The sequence below is a fragment of the Gadus morhua genome, chromosome 14 (genome assembly GCF_902167405.1).
Source record: "Gadus morhua chromosome 14, gadMor3.0, whole genome shotgun sequence".
Classification (NCBI taxonomy): Eukaryota; Metazoa; Chordata; class Actinopteri; order Gadiformes; family Gadidae; genus Gadus; species Gadus morhua.
Genome location: NC_044061.1, coordinates 4,154,444 through 4,172,435, shown reverse-complemented (window position 1 = coordinate 4,172,435; position 17,992 = coordinate 4,154,444). Strand labels below are relative to the sequence as shown.

At 46.1% G+C, this 17,992-nt stretch overlaps 2 protein-coding genes across 6 annotated transcripts in view; one reads left to right on the top strand and one right to left on the bottom strand.

Annotated features, from left to right (window-relative positions):
- Positions 1-4,579: 4,579 nt before the first annotated feature.
- On the bottom strand, positions 4,580-9,202 carry LOC115559090 (organic solute transporter subunit alpha). The gene is made up of 8 exons (XM_030377756.1): positions 9,126-9,202; positions 8,777-8,924; positions 8,427-8,581; positions 7,978-8,051; positions 6,900-7,058; positions 6,468-6,579; positions 6,091-6,346; positions 4,580-5,473 (listed from the first exon to the last, which is right to left on the bottom strand). Exons 2-8 carry the CDS (start codon positions 8,823-8,825, stop codon positions 5,340-5,342), a joined length of 939 nt encoding a protein of 312 aa, XP_030233616.1. The 5' UTR covers positions 8,826-8,924; positions 9,126-9,202; the 3' UTR covers positions 4,580-5,339.
- Positions 9,203-9,705: 503 nt separating this feature from the next.
- Positions 9,706-17,992, top strand: part of LOC115559085 (C-myc promoter-binding protein) — a 59,393-nt gene continuing 51,106 nt past the window's right edge. For 4 of the 5 annotated variants that reach the window (XM_030377750.1, XM_030377748.1, XM_030377749.1 and 1 more), the window contains exon 1: positions 9,707-9,987. The gene's annotated coding sequence lies outside the window, so the exon portion shown is untranslated. Of the gene's footprint in view, positions 9,994-17,992 lie in introns of all 5 variants that reach the window. The other variant, XM_030377747.1, reaches the window with a different exon arrangement.

Genomic DNA, 17,992 nt, shown 5'->3' with positions numbered 1-17,992 from the left:
TGGTGAGAGCCATCGATCCGACCGGCAGCACATCCAGCAGTAGTAGGCTGCTCATCAATAATGAACGCATCCCCCTATTAATGGATCGGTCGGTATTATGATTTGTGTTTTTTTTATGGTGAGTGCTGCTGTTATAGTTGGATCTACGGGGGCGGGTGGGAGATGGGGTTGGGCTGGGGGGGGGGGGGGGGGGGGGGGGGGGGGGGGACGAGTCAGACGTGCCCACTAGGGGAGGGGTCGCTGGTGGCATCTGCAGTGGACAGAGCTGTTGCTGCCCTTTTGCCCTTCATGTCTGAGATGACCAGACTAATACACATCAAGGAGTGTAAGTAACTCAAGGTATTCACAGCCCACGCATCGCCTATCCCAGCGGCAGTCATTACTCCTGGATGCAACTGACTCTGTCATCGTTCTTCAGCAGTTAGTTTACTCCTATAGTCCGTCAAATTTGACAACTTTTGTGCACTCTGGGGCTGAGCTTTATGCGTTACTAATCATGAATAATACCCAAACAACTTAATAACAATAGATACTACAGCTACTACAATAACAGATACTATGTGAATGCCTAATAATATCGTGAGGCAACTTAGCTGTAGAATATCTGTAAATGTACCAGTTTGTTTACAGACAAGTGCCGGGTCTGTTTGTGTCTTTGATCAAGATTCAAGCTTGTTGTTGGTTTATTACAATTTTACTTGAATGTATAGTCTGAATGAACTTGTGGGATTTTTTCTTTCTTGAAGAGGATAACACAGCCCTTCCCTTTATCAAGGACCGGAACATTTCTAAGTCATTAATGACATTTTTGTGTTGTAGATTTTACGAAAAGGGAAAGGCCAAATGTCTGTAAATTCTCGTTGGCCTGTTTCCCAAGATTCAGATGAGTTGTTAAATACCAAACATATCATTGTGATTCCAGAAGGGGAGTTGACCTGTTTAACATTAGCTTTCGTAAGCCATGTAAATTAACTTGCAGTTACAGTTGCCTAGTGCCAGTGAGGTAAGATTTAAACACTTTCCAAAGATTTCCATGTTTTCCTATAGCCACTTATTCAAAACGAGTGCAGGAACAACACAACATGATTGTAGAAAACTGCAGAAACACAGAAAATTCAACACTATTTTTGGCGGGATTATATAATCACAGCTTCTGGCAGGGTCTCAACAGGGTTAACCTGTGACAGTGTTAACCTGTGACAGGGTTAACCTGTGACACAGTGTGTCACAGATAGCCTAATGATCACATCGCTGGAAATCGTGCGTCAAACTACAATGTTGTCTAGTTCTTACTGACACTGAAAACTGAACTGTCTGGAAATCCTTGGAAAATGATTAAAAGTGCATTACCATAACATTAGCCGGAGCTAGGCTAGGTTATTATGCATGTCAATGGAAGCAGCTAACAAAAAGCAAATGCTAACCTAGCGCACTCCCCTTTTGCACGCACAGGGATCAATTCTGAATCAAACAATTTGTGTGAATCTGGGTAAGACAGGCGATCGTCAAACGACAGATATCTTATCGTATCCCTTTAAGGGAGCAGGAAATGGACGAGAGGCATAGATCAAATTTGTTTACTAATGCTAAGCGATCTCCCTTCCTGCCTCTCGAAGGAACATGATGAGGACTATGCTGGCACGCCTACGTCTTCGTGCGGCGGACAGAATCCAATAAGACCTAGAAGGGAGTGTTAGTAGAGAAACATAGGAGGGAGCGCCCTCATAGGACTGTAGTAGCCTCAAGCGAAGAACCCACACCTTCCACTTCAGATCTTCAAACCATCATTTCAAATGCATATTAGAAGTTTCTGAAACTCCCTGAAACCATCCTCCACTTATCTACATTAATGTCCATGTTCATGCCTACAAATCGATCCATTCTGAGATTACATTTTATTCTGTGATGTGTATCAGAGAGAGAGAGAGAGAGAGAGAGAGAGAGGGGGAGAGGGAGAGGGAGAGAGGGAGAGAGGGAGAGAGAGAGAAAGGGAGAGGAAAAATAGACAGCCGGAAAGGGACAGGGATGGATGCGTCTGGTGTGAGTAGCGTCTGGTGTCTGCATGTGCAGCAGGTATGAGAGAGAGAGAGAGAGAGAGAGAGAGAGAGAGAGAGAGAGAGAGAGAGAGAGAGAGAGAGAGAGAGAGAGCCAGAGAGCCAGAGAGCGAGCGAGAGAAAAGCAGACAGAGAGAGACAATGATTGAGTAGGAGGGGAGAGTGCCTGGTGTCTGCGTGTACAGCAGGTACGTGAGAGGGAGAGCCAGGGGGACGGACGGACGGTGTGTAGTGTTGTGCCTAAGTGAGAGTGTGTTGGATGAGCTTGTGAAAAACAGAGAGGCTAAATTGAATCAGTGGGAAGACTCTGGCTCCACTGGTCCCACTTCTAGCCATTGATTCCTATCAGCAGTCGGCCAGCTCTGCTGCCGCTGCGCACGGTTCACCGCCCCGTGCCGCACTAGAACGCCTCAGAATGATAGCCAAGATATGAAATGATCAAGATTTAGATCTTATTTTCCCCGTAACGTAGATCTCTTGGACTTGCGTTTCAGTCGAGGTACCCAGCTGGATCGTCCAGACATCCGGTGACGAGAGCACATTAGTGTGACTCAGTGACCGGGAAACCAAAGAATAATGCATGGTATTGTGGGGGCTTTGGCCTGGATTCGATTAATGTATCATGATAGCTGTGTGCCCTGGACAGCGTCACATTCATGTTGGAGGAGCGGAAGTGACTTGCATTCTCTCTGAAGCGAATGCAATAGCACGCACTCTTTGGAGAGTAGTTTCATGCAAGCTGTCATTAAATGCCAACATACTGTGTAGTGGGTGTCCCGGTTAGACACACACACACACACACACACACACACACACACACACACACACACACACACACACACACACACACACACACACACACACACACACACACACACACACACACACACACACACACAAGCCTATACATACAAACACGTACGCACACACACACGTACATTCAGAAAAATACACATAGACGCATGCATGAACACATCATACACTCTCACTGACACAAACACACACAAGTGCACACATACAAACATACGCGCTGACACACACACAGATACACACACACACACACACACACACATGTATGCATGCACAAACACAAACACACTCACTGACACACACACTGACACGCGCACACACGTGACACACATACAAACACGGACACACACACAGACACACACTGATGTGCGTATGCATGATCAAACCCACACACACACACACACAAACACACAAACACACACGTACACACTGACACACACACACACACACACACACAGACAGCATGCATGACCACAACAAGCACTCAGGTGAATGCGACCACGCTCCAACCCTGACCACTCAGGCACAGCGTGTGGTGCCATCCCAGAATAAACATTAACAAGCTGGAAGACCGGGATGCATATCGGATCCAGGGCCCAGATCTATGGCCTGTATATAAGAGCCAGTGTATCGCCTTTCCACAGGGGATGGTTATTTATGCTGGCCGGCCCGGCTTCCCGCAAAATCCATCCTTTACCTCAGAACGAGACACCAGATAACGATAGACAGTGGGAGAGAGAGTTTTGAGGATATATACAGTCCACAGAGGGAGAGAGACAGTGTGAAGAGAGGGTGGGGAGAAGATAAACAATCTAGGGAGGGAGAGAGAGAGAGAGAGAGCAAAGACCCTACCCCTAACCCTGAATCTGGTGGGTTATCCTGTGGGTTTATTTCAGTTGGCTACCTGATGTTTCACTGATTAGTGAAACGAGCAATCCACGTTCGATGTTTTTAATCAGGCCTGATTGGTTTGACCCCCTCTCACACCACTCTGTGTCGACCGCCACCGGCAGCAGCTACAAGGCAGCCAGCCTGCGTAGCTCCCGATCAGCGGTCAGCTCTTTCCGTTCCTCCTGCTCCTGCCGGGGTAATCTATCTGCTGCTGCCGGCGGGCATCCGGCCTGCTTCCTGACCTCTAATGCCGGGAGCGGAGGAATCATTCGGAGAGGCTAGTGTGTCTCTCTCGTTAGTCATGTAAACGTTCATAGATACAGGAAAAAAAGAAAAGAAAAAAAGTAAATCAATAGTCCAGGAGAGGAATTCCGGTAACTCTCTACGTGTGTGTGTGTGTGTGGACGTCTCTGTCTTTGAACACATGTGTCTGTATGTTTGTGTGTGCGCGCGGTGTATGCGTGCATGTATGTGTGTGAGTGTGTTTGCTGGTGTGTGTACGCGTGTGTCTTTGTTTGGGTGTGTGCGAGTGTGTGCGCGTTTGTATGGGTGTGTGTGAGTGTGTGTGTTTATGTGTGTGTGAGTGTGTATGTGTGGGTGTGTCAGAGTGTGTGTTTATGTGTGTGAGTGTGTGTGTGTGTGTGTGTGTGAGAGTGTGTGTGTGTGTGCGTGTGTGTGTGTGTATGCGAGTGGGTGTGGGTGTGTGTGTGCGTGTTTACAAAGAGCTTGTGTTACAGCGTGGAGCCTAGTGACACAGAGTCCTGAAGATAGGCCACCAGTCATCCCGACTGGGATCATCCGGGTGAGTAGATCAGAGCTGCTCATGTTAGCAATGCTGCTTTGAGAATACTTTATTTATATTATTCATTGAAAATACACTTGAAAATACAACTGACACTCAAGCCGGGTTGAGAAAAACTGTTGCACAAAAGTTACATTTTAACACATTTTGAGATTGATTTGAGGATCAGAATCACTGAAATGTGTGACACGAAAAAATGGTTTATGTATTTGTACATTTTTTAGAGGGGCTTGGGCTTGGGGGATTTGCGCCGGTTCTTGCACGGCTAAAAGGTAGAAACGTCCCAGGGAGTCCCCAGGAATAAGAGTTCCTCAACACAGGGATAGGGTCAGAAGGAGGATTCCTGCGTTAGTGGTTTCGTTTTGTGTCGTAGCAGAGTTAGCATGAGTTGAATTTATCACAACAATAGCACGTAACATCACTATGTAAAGGGGCGCAGCAAACATAAAACTCAAAAAGTTAACTGAAGGACTCGTTTTTGGTCAAAAGCATGCAGTGCATCACGAAGATCCACGAGACTCAAATGTTTTTGCTAAATCAGTTTTTTCTGTGGAGAAACAATGAAAAGGTTACATTGTGCAGATTTAAGGCGTTCACAGATTTGGTCAGAGAGTGTTGAGGGGATTCTTTTACAAAGTTTGTGAGGGACACACACAAATAGAGATCACACAATTATTATACAATAACAAAAATCGGCATTTGCATAAATGGACATTTGAAAGCCTCCACCATGCTTCAAACCGGCCAGTGTGTGTTTTACAATGTGGAGTGGTGTAGAGTGCTTATTGGATGAAGAGCAGAGAGTTGTCGAAGGCCAGGAGTTCGGTGTCCACGAGGGGGTAGGGTTTACGGTAGTACACCCTGGCTGTCAGCATCAGGATGAAGGCTTCAAGGACCTTGGCCATGTTGTTGAACTCTGTGGAGACAAACACAGGAGGCGCATCATGGACTCAAATAAATTAGTATTAAAATGTAAAAAAAATAATATAGAAATAATCGTTGTAGGTTCATATGTTGCCTTAATATCTGATGTCAGTGCCGTGGTAATTATGACCAGCCTGAATGTTATCCCAATTATTTTTCCACTCTTAGCCACAAGTAGCCACTCTTTCTCTCTCTCCCTCTCCCTCTCTCTAGCCCTCTCTCTCTCCACCTCCCTCCCTCTCTCTCTGCCTCTCTCCCTCTCTCAATCACCCTCTCCCTCCCTCTCTCTCTCCCTCCCTCTCTCTCTCCCTCCCTCTCCCTTCCTCTTCCCTTCTCTCTCTCTCTCTCTCTCTCTCTCTCTCTCTCTCTCTCTCTCTCTCTCTCTCTCTCTCTCTCTCTCTCTCTCTCTCTCTCTCCCCCTCTCTCTCTCCCCCTCTCTCTCTCCGTCTCTCTCTCTCTGTCTCTCTCCCCCTCTCCCTCTCTCTCTCTCTCTGTCTCTCTTTCTCCCCCTCTCCCCCTCTCTCCCCCTCTCTCTCTCTCTGTCGCTCTCTCTCTCTCCCTCCCTCTCTCTCTCTCTCTGATAGTCACCAGGTGTTCAGTGTATGTTACCTGAGGCCCTCCCCTGCCAGTTGAACATCTCTGTACAGGGGATGACGTCGTAGCTGGTCAGTAGTTCAAAGATAAGCGGCTGCAGGCTGTTTATGATCACCGCTACCAGGATAACGTGGTACTTGGCCATTAAGTGATACCTCCGGTCGGCCACACACAGGCTGGTCTTCACCATGACGTTGAAGGCATACAACGACAGCAAGGTGGAGATGGTCATTAATATTCTCAGGTAGAACACCGGACTGTAAATATCTACCTGTCAGAAAACACAATCAAAACAAAATGAGACGACCGGACAAATGTTCATCGTGTTAACATCCAATGTAAGCAGTGTCGGCAGATTTAGCCCTGTGGTTGTGATCGGCGGTCAGTCGTACCTTCTCTTGGAAATACTTCCCATCAGCCCAGAGCACGGCGATGATGAAGGTCAATATGGGAATCAGGACCACAGTCTGAGAGACACACTTTCTGAAAATGCTGTAGGCTCTTCTGCAAAACCAAAGGGTTTACACGCACATTGAACAGGAGTCGTATGGCGTACACAACCAAGACTCTGCATAGCCACCCCCTACCCTCAAACTGCCCCCTTATGCAATTATTGTAGGTTGTACGTCCTGGCATTTAATGTAGGCACTTATTGTATGTTGTAGGTCCTGGCACTTAATGTACACACCTATTGTATGTTGTACGTCCTGGCACTTAATGTACACACTTATTGTATGTTGTACGTCCTGGCACTTAATGTACACACTTATTGTACGTTGTACGTCCTGGCACTTAATGTACACACTTATGTAAATGTAACTCACCGGTCCATGGGAGTTGTGGGCAGACAGAAGCAGCAGCAGCAGCAGGGCCCGACGTGCAGAGTACACTCCACGCTCTGCAACCTCTCCAGCATCTCCGTCTCGCCCCCGAGGTAGGCCACGGTCAGGTGGAAAAAGGCGAACAGGGCCATCCCTGTGTAGCTGTGGACGGACACGGCACAGGGGAAAGTCTCATGGACGGACGGGCGGCATGTGGATGCGGGTTGGCTTGTCACCGCAAAGGTCGCTAGTTCAATCCCCGGCTCCTCTTAGCTGTGAGTGTCGAGGTGTCCCTGAGCAAGACGCCTCACCCTGACTGCTCCTGACGAGCTGGCTGTCGCCCTGCGTGGACGACGTCGCCGTTGGTGTGTGAATGTGTGTATGAATGGGTGACTGTTGCAGTTAATTTACCATTAATTCATTCATGTGATCTGCTGAAAGGCCAATAGAATAGTGTGGTTCCAAAGTAAGGGTGGTGTGCCAACTGCTTAACATTTAGGGGGTTTAGCCGACGATTCTATCCAAGACGACTTACAACGGTTCAGACACTCATTCGAACAACGAGGGCAGAGTCAGCCATGGAAGGCGACAGCCAGCTCATTGGCAGCAGTTATGGTGAGGTGCTCTTGCTCAGGGACACCTCGACACTCAGCAAGGAGGAGCCGGGGCAGAAATAGCAACTCTTCGGTTCCAAGTCATTCCGCTCTACCTCCTGAGCTAAGCCTCGCTCCCCGATTATAAAGCAGACTTCTTTATTCATGCAATTAAAGAGCGGGTAAGTGCATCACGTTCCAGGAATGCCTACAAGTAGACTGTTGACATTAATGTTGAAACCTGGGACCTTTCTGCTGGGAGGGAATGTTCTCACCACCAGACTATCCTGTCTTTGTCCAAAAATGCAAGTGCGGATGAATAATTGACAGAACAGATTGATTATAACGGTTGAACAGAAACAAGGCTGACTGTTGTGTGCTCAAACTGAATGTTAGACGTCAAAGCAAATACGCAGACAAGACGAAGTAAGACACCTTCACGTAATGAGGGAGAATCGTTCAGTAGAACAGGGAGGTGACTGACTCACGCTGAACTGAGGAGGTCAGCCAACATGGCAGACCGCGGGACAATCAAGCCCAACTGGGCAGCGATGCCAACGACCTGAGTGAACCATATACATACATGACCCCAGACATGCACACACATGCAGAGGTGGATACACACACAAGAGCACAGATGAATGCACACACACACACACACACACACACACACACACACACACACACACACACACACACACACACACACACACACACACACACACACATTAAGATAAGACATATTGAATCGGCATTTCCATCAAACTAACTGTGTTCCTTCATTCGAAATGAACTGTAGTTCGACCATTCAACAAAGTGTGGAATGCAAATGCGTCAATTACAAATTCCTGGTTTCTGACTTTGCCTCAGCCTTTTATATATATACATTATATATACATTATATATAGTGAACGTTTGGCAGGTACTGTTTACTAACCGGGAAGAGCGACAGCACCATGAGACAGCGGTCTTTCACATGAGTGCAGCTGATTTTCCTGCTCAGGTACACCCACATCTCCATGAAGAGGGCACAGGTAGACAGCGACATGACCAGTAAGAAGATGAGGAAGCCCATCATGACAGGGCTCAACCCTGAGCACAACAAAAACACAGGCACACAAAGACAAACGTCTGTTGAATCCCCATTGAAATCCCTGTTGACTCTACATTCAGGAAACTTTGAAGAACAACTCCATTGAACCGGTACTGCCAAAGTCTCAGAGCTTCTCCTGAACTTCTCAGTAAGACCTGTTGCTGTTCTCTGTGTTCTCTGGAGTTGAATCTTACCTCTTACAAAATCCTCGGCAAACGGTGTGCTTATACTGCAGTTCACCATTTTGTTTAGAAGTTCGGATTGGTCTCAGTAAATCCAGATGGCGTTAAGCAGAGTCTTCGGTTTCCTCTACAGACACTGCCTCACTCTGGCTGTGTGGACCTTTGAGCCGGAAAAACACCAAAGCCATAAATCCATGATAACAGGTATTTGCATCCAACACACACACACACACACACACACACACACACACACACACACACACGCACACACACACACACACACACACACACACACACACACACACACACACACACACACACACACACACACACACACATAGGCTACTACAATGTGTCTAACCGTTGTAGATGGATACAAACATAGAACTCGTTTGGTGTGTAGAACTCATTTGGGAACACTCCAGTACTTCCCCCTTCTTGGTCATAACCAATATCGAATCAGTTTAAATTAAAGTGATGTGCTTGCCAGAAGCATCCACCGGGTGGCAGTCGAGAGCTAGAAGTCAGAATGTGGTGAGATAAGAAACTACGCGTAATATTCCTTTGTTATAGACCTGTAGTCTATGGTAGTAACCTAACACAATGTTTAAAACCTGGAGTGCAATATTGACTACACATTTGGCTATTACACTGTCAATGTCAAACACAGAGGCATCCTCCATAGGCACTTTCCACTGACTAGACTACAGAAAAACAGAGACAGAGTGTGTACGCGTGCGTGTGTGTATGCTTATAACAGTAAAATAATTCTAACACTAGCCAAGGTTGAATATCTGTCACAATATGCTATGATACATAATAGACTGCTATCGCATAATTTATAAAAAAATTGACAATATGCAACAATAGTGTTTTTTCTGCAAAGGCAAAAGAAGGGAAGCAACATCATTTGTTGACCGTCATTCCTGTGGTATGCGTGTGTCTGCTGCGTGCCGTCGCCTGTGGGCTCCCCTTAGAGGAAGAAGAAAAAGTGATGCAAACGCGATGCCAGTCATGAAGCGGTGCAGCGGGGAGGAGGATTCCCATCACACCAAGATGGCGGCGAGGCGCACAGCCGGCACGGTAGCGCGCTGAGAGACAGGGGACAGACACAGGGAGACACATTGTCATTGCTTATCTTCTGGTCATCACTGACATGGACCAGTGTTAAGGAGGGACTCATCGACACAAGGCGTCCGAGGACTGATTTCATCTTGCACGAGGTGTGTGTGAGTATGACCGGATTGTACCGTTAGTGGCTGCATGGGGATTCACTTCACAGCTGTGTGTTGGGGTTTCTCGGAGCTGGACGCGCGCACCGTTGCGTGTTGACCGCACAATAGATGGTGTATTGGTGCCAGACACGACTCGGTTTCAGTGCAGTTGGTGACGTGCGCGTACAGGACGATCGGACTGGACACGGTGAATGCCATGCCTCGCTTTGCCCTCAGATCGCCTCCGCCACGCATGTGCCACAGGTTGTTTTGCAATCGCTCCTTAATCCGTGTAGATTCAGTTCAGCGTGCGGTAATGCAACGTAAACAAGTGGGACATACGCCGTCCTACGTCGCCACTATGATAATGCCCTTGTCTGTCCAGTGAACTGCGGCTAAAAATAACTGCGCTCCCCTGACGGAGATGGGTTATTTGGAAACGGAGGTTAAATCTGTCCCCGTCTGACAGCCTGTGTGTGTGTGTGTGTGTGTGTGTGTGTGTGTGTGTGTGTGTGTGTGTGTGTGTGTGTGTGTGTGTGTGTGTGTGTGTGTGTGTGTGTGTGCATTAGTGCATACTTGTCTGAGTGTTTGTGTGTGTGTGTGTGTGTGTGTGTGTGCATTAGTGCATACTTGTGTGTGTGTGTGTGTGTGTGTGTGTGTGCGCGCGTGTGTGTGCGTGTGTGACCAATCGGGTTGTTTTGATTGTGGTGGGTCTTGTAGGTCAGAGAGAATCACCGAATGTGTGCAGAAGTTATGATTGAATGTCAGTGTCACTTTTAAAACGTTAGCATGGAAATCAAGTAATTTCCATGGCCAGTGTAGCCTAAATTGTCATCTGACATTTGAGGCTAAACTACAATTTAACTGATTGGTTCTTGGGGGATTGCGTCGGGAGCCAATCCTCACAAAAATGTCAGTCATGCATTTAGTTGTGACACACTGTAGAAGCATGTCTGGTCAGATCACATGCCACCAAAACATTCCGAACCCTGTCATTTCAGCTCACCTAAGCTGAGCAAAAAGGAAAAGCCAGTTATAGTCTTATTTTCCAAATTAAGAAACTTAGTTGTTGTTGTGGACAGAATAAAGTATATATATAAAATAACCAGGTCAATTGAGCCAGGTCTGCATCCAGAACCAAGATCCATGCTTAACTTCCACCAGTAAAAGTTCAAAGTGAAACTGTTGCTGTCCAGCTGACAGAACATTCCGGGTCCACCCAATAACACTGCCTTCCTCCTGACCTAACAGTGCCCTAAAGGTTGATGCCTGCCATCCAACTGTTTTAACCATCTGGCTGAGTGCTGAGTGCGTCTCATGTGACACGTTTGGCCGTCAAACGCTTCAACAGATTTCACATGTGTTTCTGCTGTGAAACCAATAACGCCCAATCTTCACCCAGAGCACTGTGGCCGTGAACCACCCTGCCAGAAAGTGTTAGTGTTGTGTTTTATGTTAATTTGAAGTGAAAATCACATTGACATTCCCATTTAGGGCATTTAGAAGTCACGTTTATCCAAAGTGACTTACAATAAGTACATTTGTCAGAAGAAAGAGAAACAAGAATATATCGCTGTCGGAATACTAAGGATGTTCATACAAGAAAGTGCCGGCCAAGCACTAACAATCGTCAGGTTAAACCATTCCCTGTATACAACATAGATAGCTAGGATAAGATGGATAAGACACACAGCAAATAATTCACACTGTTGCTGCAGCTTCTCAAGTGCATAATTAATAATAAACGTATGAGTTGTGACGTACAGACAGTCTCATAGACAGTTTAAGGCCTTTATGTTACAATTACAAAGAAAGGACAAACAACAATCCTCCTCTTCAAAATAATATAAGGATACCACTCTGCACTCTCACAGTATTATACAGTCCCAGGGAATCAGGTCTATAAACACTAATTAGCCCCGGTTCCACCACTGTATTTAGTGACGTGAGGAGGAGGATTCAACAGACTCCCAGCCCGTTGGGGAGACCGGGGGTGGAGAGGATATCTTAAGCAAGCTGAGGCCGATCCCCGCACGATACCGTCCGGAGCCACGTCTCACAGCTCCTCTCACAGATCAGTAAAACGAAACCCAGTCTCACTGCCGAAGTTCCGTGTTTGGAGAGGGGGGTAATGCACAACCCCATAAAATGGGTGATGGCATGGATGGTTGAAGAGCATTAGACCGTTTCGGAAAGAAACTAATCGGGATTGGGGGAAGGTTTGGTCTTTTTGTTGGAATTCTTCGATTAGTGTTTTTCAAGGGAAATCCTGACCTTCACGCTAGTGCTAATGTATATACATTCACCAAGTCAGTAGATGTATATAAATAAAGAAATCGAATCTCTCCGTCTCATCAATCCAGAATGTCGAAATCAATGTAAAAAAACAACATCACTGAAGATTGCTGTTCCAATCTGTGCACCAGATTGCAGACGACAACAGTGAATCCATTCCATAATCCAGCCAAGGTTACACTCGGAGGGTGATTGCTTTTGGCAGTCCTCAGGTGTGAATGTGTGTATAGATAAGTGAGCCTGGGTGGTCCCTCAAACACCGTCTGTAATTCCGCCTGCTCCCTATAGTACCTCATATAGCCCTCGGAGGAAGGTGCTTCAGAATGATTTATTTATTTTGGAGCAGAAATGTTTCACCTTGCGGATGTGAGAAAATACACAAATATCTTCCCTGTGAATTAAAAGCCTGGACGTTTATGCCAGTGTTTAATGTCTGTTACGGCATTTGTTTAATGTCAGTGAAGTCCAGACTTGGGTATAGTTATGTTATATAATTTTTAATGCTAGCACATAGCATAATTATGCTCATAAGCACCGCCCTGTTATGGATTTAACTTGAAAGAACAGCCTTTGAGAATAATTGTAAAGCCAAAAAAACAACATTAATGAGGATCATCTATGATGATGACCTTAAGATACTGTGCCAAGTAATGGCTTGCTCACAGAAGCTCCTCATACTTCCCCTCATTAGAGGAGGGCGACCTCGGAACTTGACTGTCACTTAATTGAATCGGCAAGGTTCCGACGGGAGAGACCCTTTGTAAAACGAGGTCAAGCTGAACAATGCATGCATTGCTTTCTGTCTGCCCATCAAATGTGGACGTTTTCTCTACCCGGCTATCATGGGAATCATAACATGATAGAGTAGGTGTGTTGGTTCGACCACCACACTCACTGTCAGAACAGTAACAGTCGGGCTAATACGTTACGTGTGATCAATTTCACTCAATGTCAAAATCCTCTACTGGGGGGTTCGCTTTGCAAGTTCTGCTGACGTTGGCGCTTTCTTGAATGTGTTTTAAGACATTTTCAAACTTTTGTGTTCCAAACTGTCCTGTTTCTGCAACTTTTGGAGAAGGTTAGAAATGTGACATAGATTGAAATGTATTATGTTATTTTATTAAGTTATGGTACAAGCAGCTTCCATTTCCCACAATTTCCTAACTTGAATCGGACTGTCCGAAACCCCCCCCCCACAAAAAAAGAAAACGCCAAAAGGATTTAATGTGATGCTTGGGTGGACCTTTCTTGCTGTTTGGTTTGCCTGCACCAACACACCCATTGACATCCTGTGTTAGGTGTGACGGGCTCCACTATTGCTGCGGTCCTTTATCACGCTCTGGTAAATAGCAGCCTGGCCCTCCGTCATAGTAAGCTAGATGTGTTTTAATTAACCAGTAAAAACTCAAATTCACAAATCCGGGGCCACACAATCACATTGAACTGAACGTTTTGTGTTGAGAGTGGCCGAAAGTTCTTCGGTAAATTTTAATCTTTTTCAAATAGGAGTATTGTAATTATAGAGCTTTTTGATGTAGTGTCAGATGGAGTTGCATGTCATCGCTACCGCATTAGCTTTGTTCACTGCTAGCCTGTTCATTTTGTAAAATGTATCAAAGACAAACCGCCGGGGTAGGCGTTAGCTTGCTAATATATCCGCAAAATGACCACATTTCTCTGCTTCCCAGAGATTTATACGCACCAAGTGTATTCCCCTCTTGTCTCGTCAGCATTTCACTTGCCAAAAGGCGTCTTAGTTTTCTATTGTGCATGTTCTAATTGGTCTGGCATGTTTAACCAGACCAATCACAGTGCACAGCACAAACTTTGTCCGAAATTACTCTTCAAACGTTTTAGTTTTCATTGGCATGTTGGTGTAGTTAAATGCATGAGCCTATTTTAAATGTAAGTGTCAAAAGACCAGGGGAACTTCCCGTGTTAATAACATACCACCATACAACGTTACCGTCCAGCAACAGAAACATGTTCAAAAACCCTGCTTTGCGGAGAGGTAACCCAGGTCAATGGGTGCAGGGATCTCCCATTCGTTCTCCATGGAAAACAAACAGTTAATTTCCCAAGGAATGAGGCCTGGTTCCCTCCCAACATGACTCAACGGTGTAAAGAAACCCAAAGCAAACCAGGGGATCCATGCATCCCTCCTCGGGTCTAACTGGAAGCAGATGCTTTGCTGGCCGGCACGCCGTCCTCCTGGCTCGCGTTTGGGTTCTTCAGCACATTCCTCTAAACCTGCTCCACGTGTCCGGCCTGCCTCCGCTGTCTCTCTGCTGGATGCAAACCCCCTTTGATCTGGAGCCAGCGACACCGCCGCCGCCGCCGCCGCCGCCGCCGTCGCCCCCGTCATTGGTTTCCCTCGGCACCCTTGGCCCCATTGATCTTTACACAGCTGGGTGAGGTTTGCCCATGCAGCTGACCTCTGGTCATGTTGTCCGTGGCGAACCTGTGTGTGTGTGTGCGGAAGACCCACTCGGTGGAGGGTCAGGTTCTCTGGAGCCGGACCTCCTACGGGCACTGGGTAGGACCGGGGCGTCCGGGTCGTGGGGTTTAGGAGGTGCTGGTTCCAGGCCTCTCATGTGGGGAGAGTTAAGAGTTTTTTTCCGAGCCCCCATCACGCCGTCAGCCTCCGCCTCCATGGTGTAATGATTGTTCTCACACACTCCCCTGCACACACTACTTGATCCAATTGAAGTCGATTCAAGACTTGACTTGAAAAACGGTGACAATAAAAAGGGCTTTGCTTTGCTTTGTGATCCACTACACATGCAACCAATTCATAAAACGATGGCTACGCATCCTCCTTATTTTGGACGGAGCAAATGGACCGTGAAACCTCTGGCGAGTTCGAGCTCAGAGCATTTTTAGCAGCATAAAAGAGGGTTGTAAATAATTTACCAAAAATCATAAATATTTACAATACTGCTGCTGGAATCCTGCAAAAAACTATGATGACCTTTCAGAAAAGCATGAGGGAGGGGACGGGGTTCAGGAAAGGGTCCTGAATCAGTTGTGTCTCCTCCATGGGCGTTGTTCTGCAGACCGGGCAAGCCCTCTTCTATCATTTAATCGGCCGCAGAGAAGTAGGACAGCCAGCAACTAAGATATTTTGGATTAGCTCAGCTTTGCTTACAATGAGATACGGTCATTTCCTATTCAGTTATGATCCGTCTGTGATGCTCTGCTGAATGTTTTATAGCCAGACATGAAACACATTCGCCTTCCTTTAACATTTGATTGGTCGTAATTGTACGGTTTTGCTTTCGGTTTTGTGCATACATATGTATGGACCGTGGTGCTTATCTGGTCAAACCTGTGCTTGTGTTTATTTGTACACCGGTCCCCCTTGAAAAGGAGATCTCCATCTCAATGAGACTTTTTGTTTCAATAAAGGACATAATGACAATCATAGGTTGGCTATGAGGGAGATCTTTCAAAGTTTACGAAGGACAATTTCACTCTCCCATTTTCTCTTTCTTGTAAATATTCAAAAGCCTTTCGCGAACGCTGTGTTGAAACTCCGGTTCTCCCAGAAAAGCGCCTTGGAGCGCATTCAAAACTACACAGAAAAAAACCATCCAGGGAATGTCTTGTAACTCTTCCCCCCTCTACCTCCGGTGTGTCTGTGGTGACCCAGTGGCGCTGGCTTCCTGCGAACCGCCCGAGTAGGAGGCAGAGCGGAGACAGGGGGAGGTGGGCGGAGGGTGCCCTATATTTATAGGCTTTATGTAATGTGTGTCACGCCGGTGTCAGTATTTAGTTTGCATTGTATTTTTAGCCGGCCCACGACATGGCAGAAATGAGTGGCATTCCTGGGCCCATCGTGAGGCACCGTGTTTGGGCCGCAGGAACACAGAAATGCCCTCCACCGACTCGCTTTCCCAGAGACTGCGAATCCTTAAATGTGTTCCTGTCGCGACGTTGCAGTTCCATTTGAATTTCGACTGGTATCGGAGTTTGTTGTTGTTGTTGAGTTTTGAGTCTCATGGCCTTAAAGAGATACTTCACCAGTGGGAATATTAAGGTTTTATGAATTAAATAATTCAATGTATTATAAATGTGAAAAAAAAATTGAAATTGGTTCATCCTAGCCTGAAAAAAGGTAGAAAGAGTGTTTTCATGGTCTCTCTGGCTCAAAGTAAGAAAACCTCCAACTACCACAGTGCATTGCGCTCGCTGCCCCGCCCACCTGTCGGTCTCCCGTACGCGAGCTCCCGCCCCCTCTCATTCCTTATTGGTGGAAAAATTTGCCACCAAAAGTGTGTTGTAGTCCTCTGCCCTTCTAGCGGGACAAGAGGTTTCTCCCGAAATGATGTAAAACGCGTCATTTGACGTCATTTCGGGAGAAAATTAGATGAGAAAAAATGGGCCAAGGGGAGACTGGTTTAGACTGATATTTATTTATATATTTATTTATATTACAATAGCGATTTTATAATGATAGAACGCCGGTTCTAAATGGGTGAAGTATCCCTTTAATGTGAAATCTATGTGCTATACCCATTAGGATAACACAGTGAAACACTTTTGTGTCTGTTCTGGGGTTTTACAAACATTCCACTTGTAAATGTGTATTTCTTCAGCACTTTTCCCCAAATGGCCGAGAATGTCGGCAATTTTTGTCAGGTGTTCCACTGATGATTCATAGAGAAACCTGCATACATGCAGCCAGGGACACACCTGCTCTCGAGTCGGACAATGCCTTTGCAGCAAGGCCTACTTTCTGTACCTCGTGGGAGTCTTGTGTGGAAATCCTTTTGTACAAGGATGGATTGTGATAGCAGTTGCCAGCTGTGGCTTTGTTTCTGTTTGACATCCACACACCAGATAGAGACTCAAGTGGGGGAACCACTGTTTCGCCTTGGTCTCCGTACTAGGGGCTGTCTCTGTCTCTGTGTTTTACTGTAGCTGGGTTCTCCACCTCGCAAGCTGGCAAAGGGGACTCGGAAGGGTAATGAGATGGATAACAAGGCCTCGGAAATGCTGAGGTGGCTATTCAATTGGCAGCCGGTGTGAGAAATGCCTGCCTCCGGAGAAGGAAATCACCACTTAGCTGTATGTTAAGGTGTACATTTGAGTATGTTGTTCTTGCTGGCGGTTTTTAATTGGTTGCGACGTGCAAGTATGATTATTATCCTGGCAAGTAGCTTCCCATTGGGCCTTTCATTCTTATGATACATTATATTGTCTCTTTAATTAGGATTAATCTAACTCCGAGCTCCCTCGGTATGGGACATTATGTCAAATGACTTACATTTTATGGCATGTATAAATTATCTGGTTTGAATCTATGGCTACAATTTGATAAGTGTGTATTGGATACAAGGAAAATGTTGATAATTTCCAGCTCCCATAATCGTTTGGTTATTATTTCTTTATTCCTGTTAATGTCGTAACTAATCGTATTGTTTCCTACCAGACCATATTAGTGCTTGACACTTTCTATGATATATCTTTACTGTACCAACTTCAATATTTTGGTGTTCCTCTTTCTTCTGACGAATGTTCTTATTGTATCTCGCTTTGGATAAAATCGTCAGCTAAATGTAGATGTAAATCACTTTAGCCTTTAGACTTGCTGCGGCCACTAGCCCTCATTTGGCTGTGTCTCTTCCTCCAAAGAAACCTAGGCAGACCTCCCTTTGCCCATAAAGTGAAGCCATCAGATGCAATACTTTTGACAGTCTTTCTGGATCCCACTGTG

Excerpts from the sequence above, each read along its gene's own strand:
- LOC115559090 (XM_030377756.1), bottom strand. The coding sequence starts at position 8,825 with ATGGTGAACTGCAGTATAAGCACACCGTTTGCCGAGGATTTTGTAAGA. Across the intron at positions 8,582-8,776 it reads TGCCGAGGATTTTGTAAGAG|GGTTGAGCCCTGTCATGATG; the intron begins GTAAGATTCAAC and ends TGTTGTGCTCAG. Across the intron at positions 5,474-6,090 it reads CTGGCAGGGGAGGGCCTCAG|AGTTCAACAACATGGCCAAG; the intron begins GTAACATACACT and ends TTGTCTCCACAG.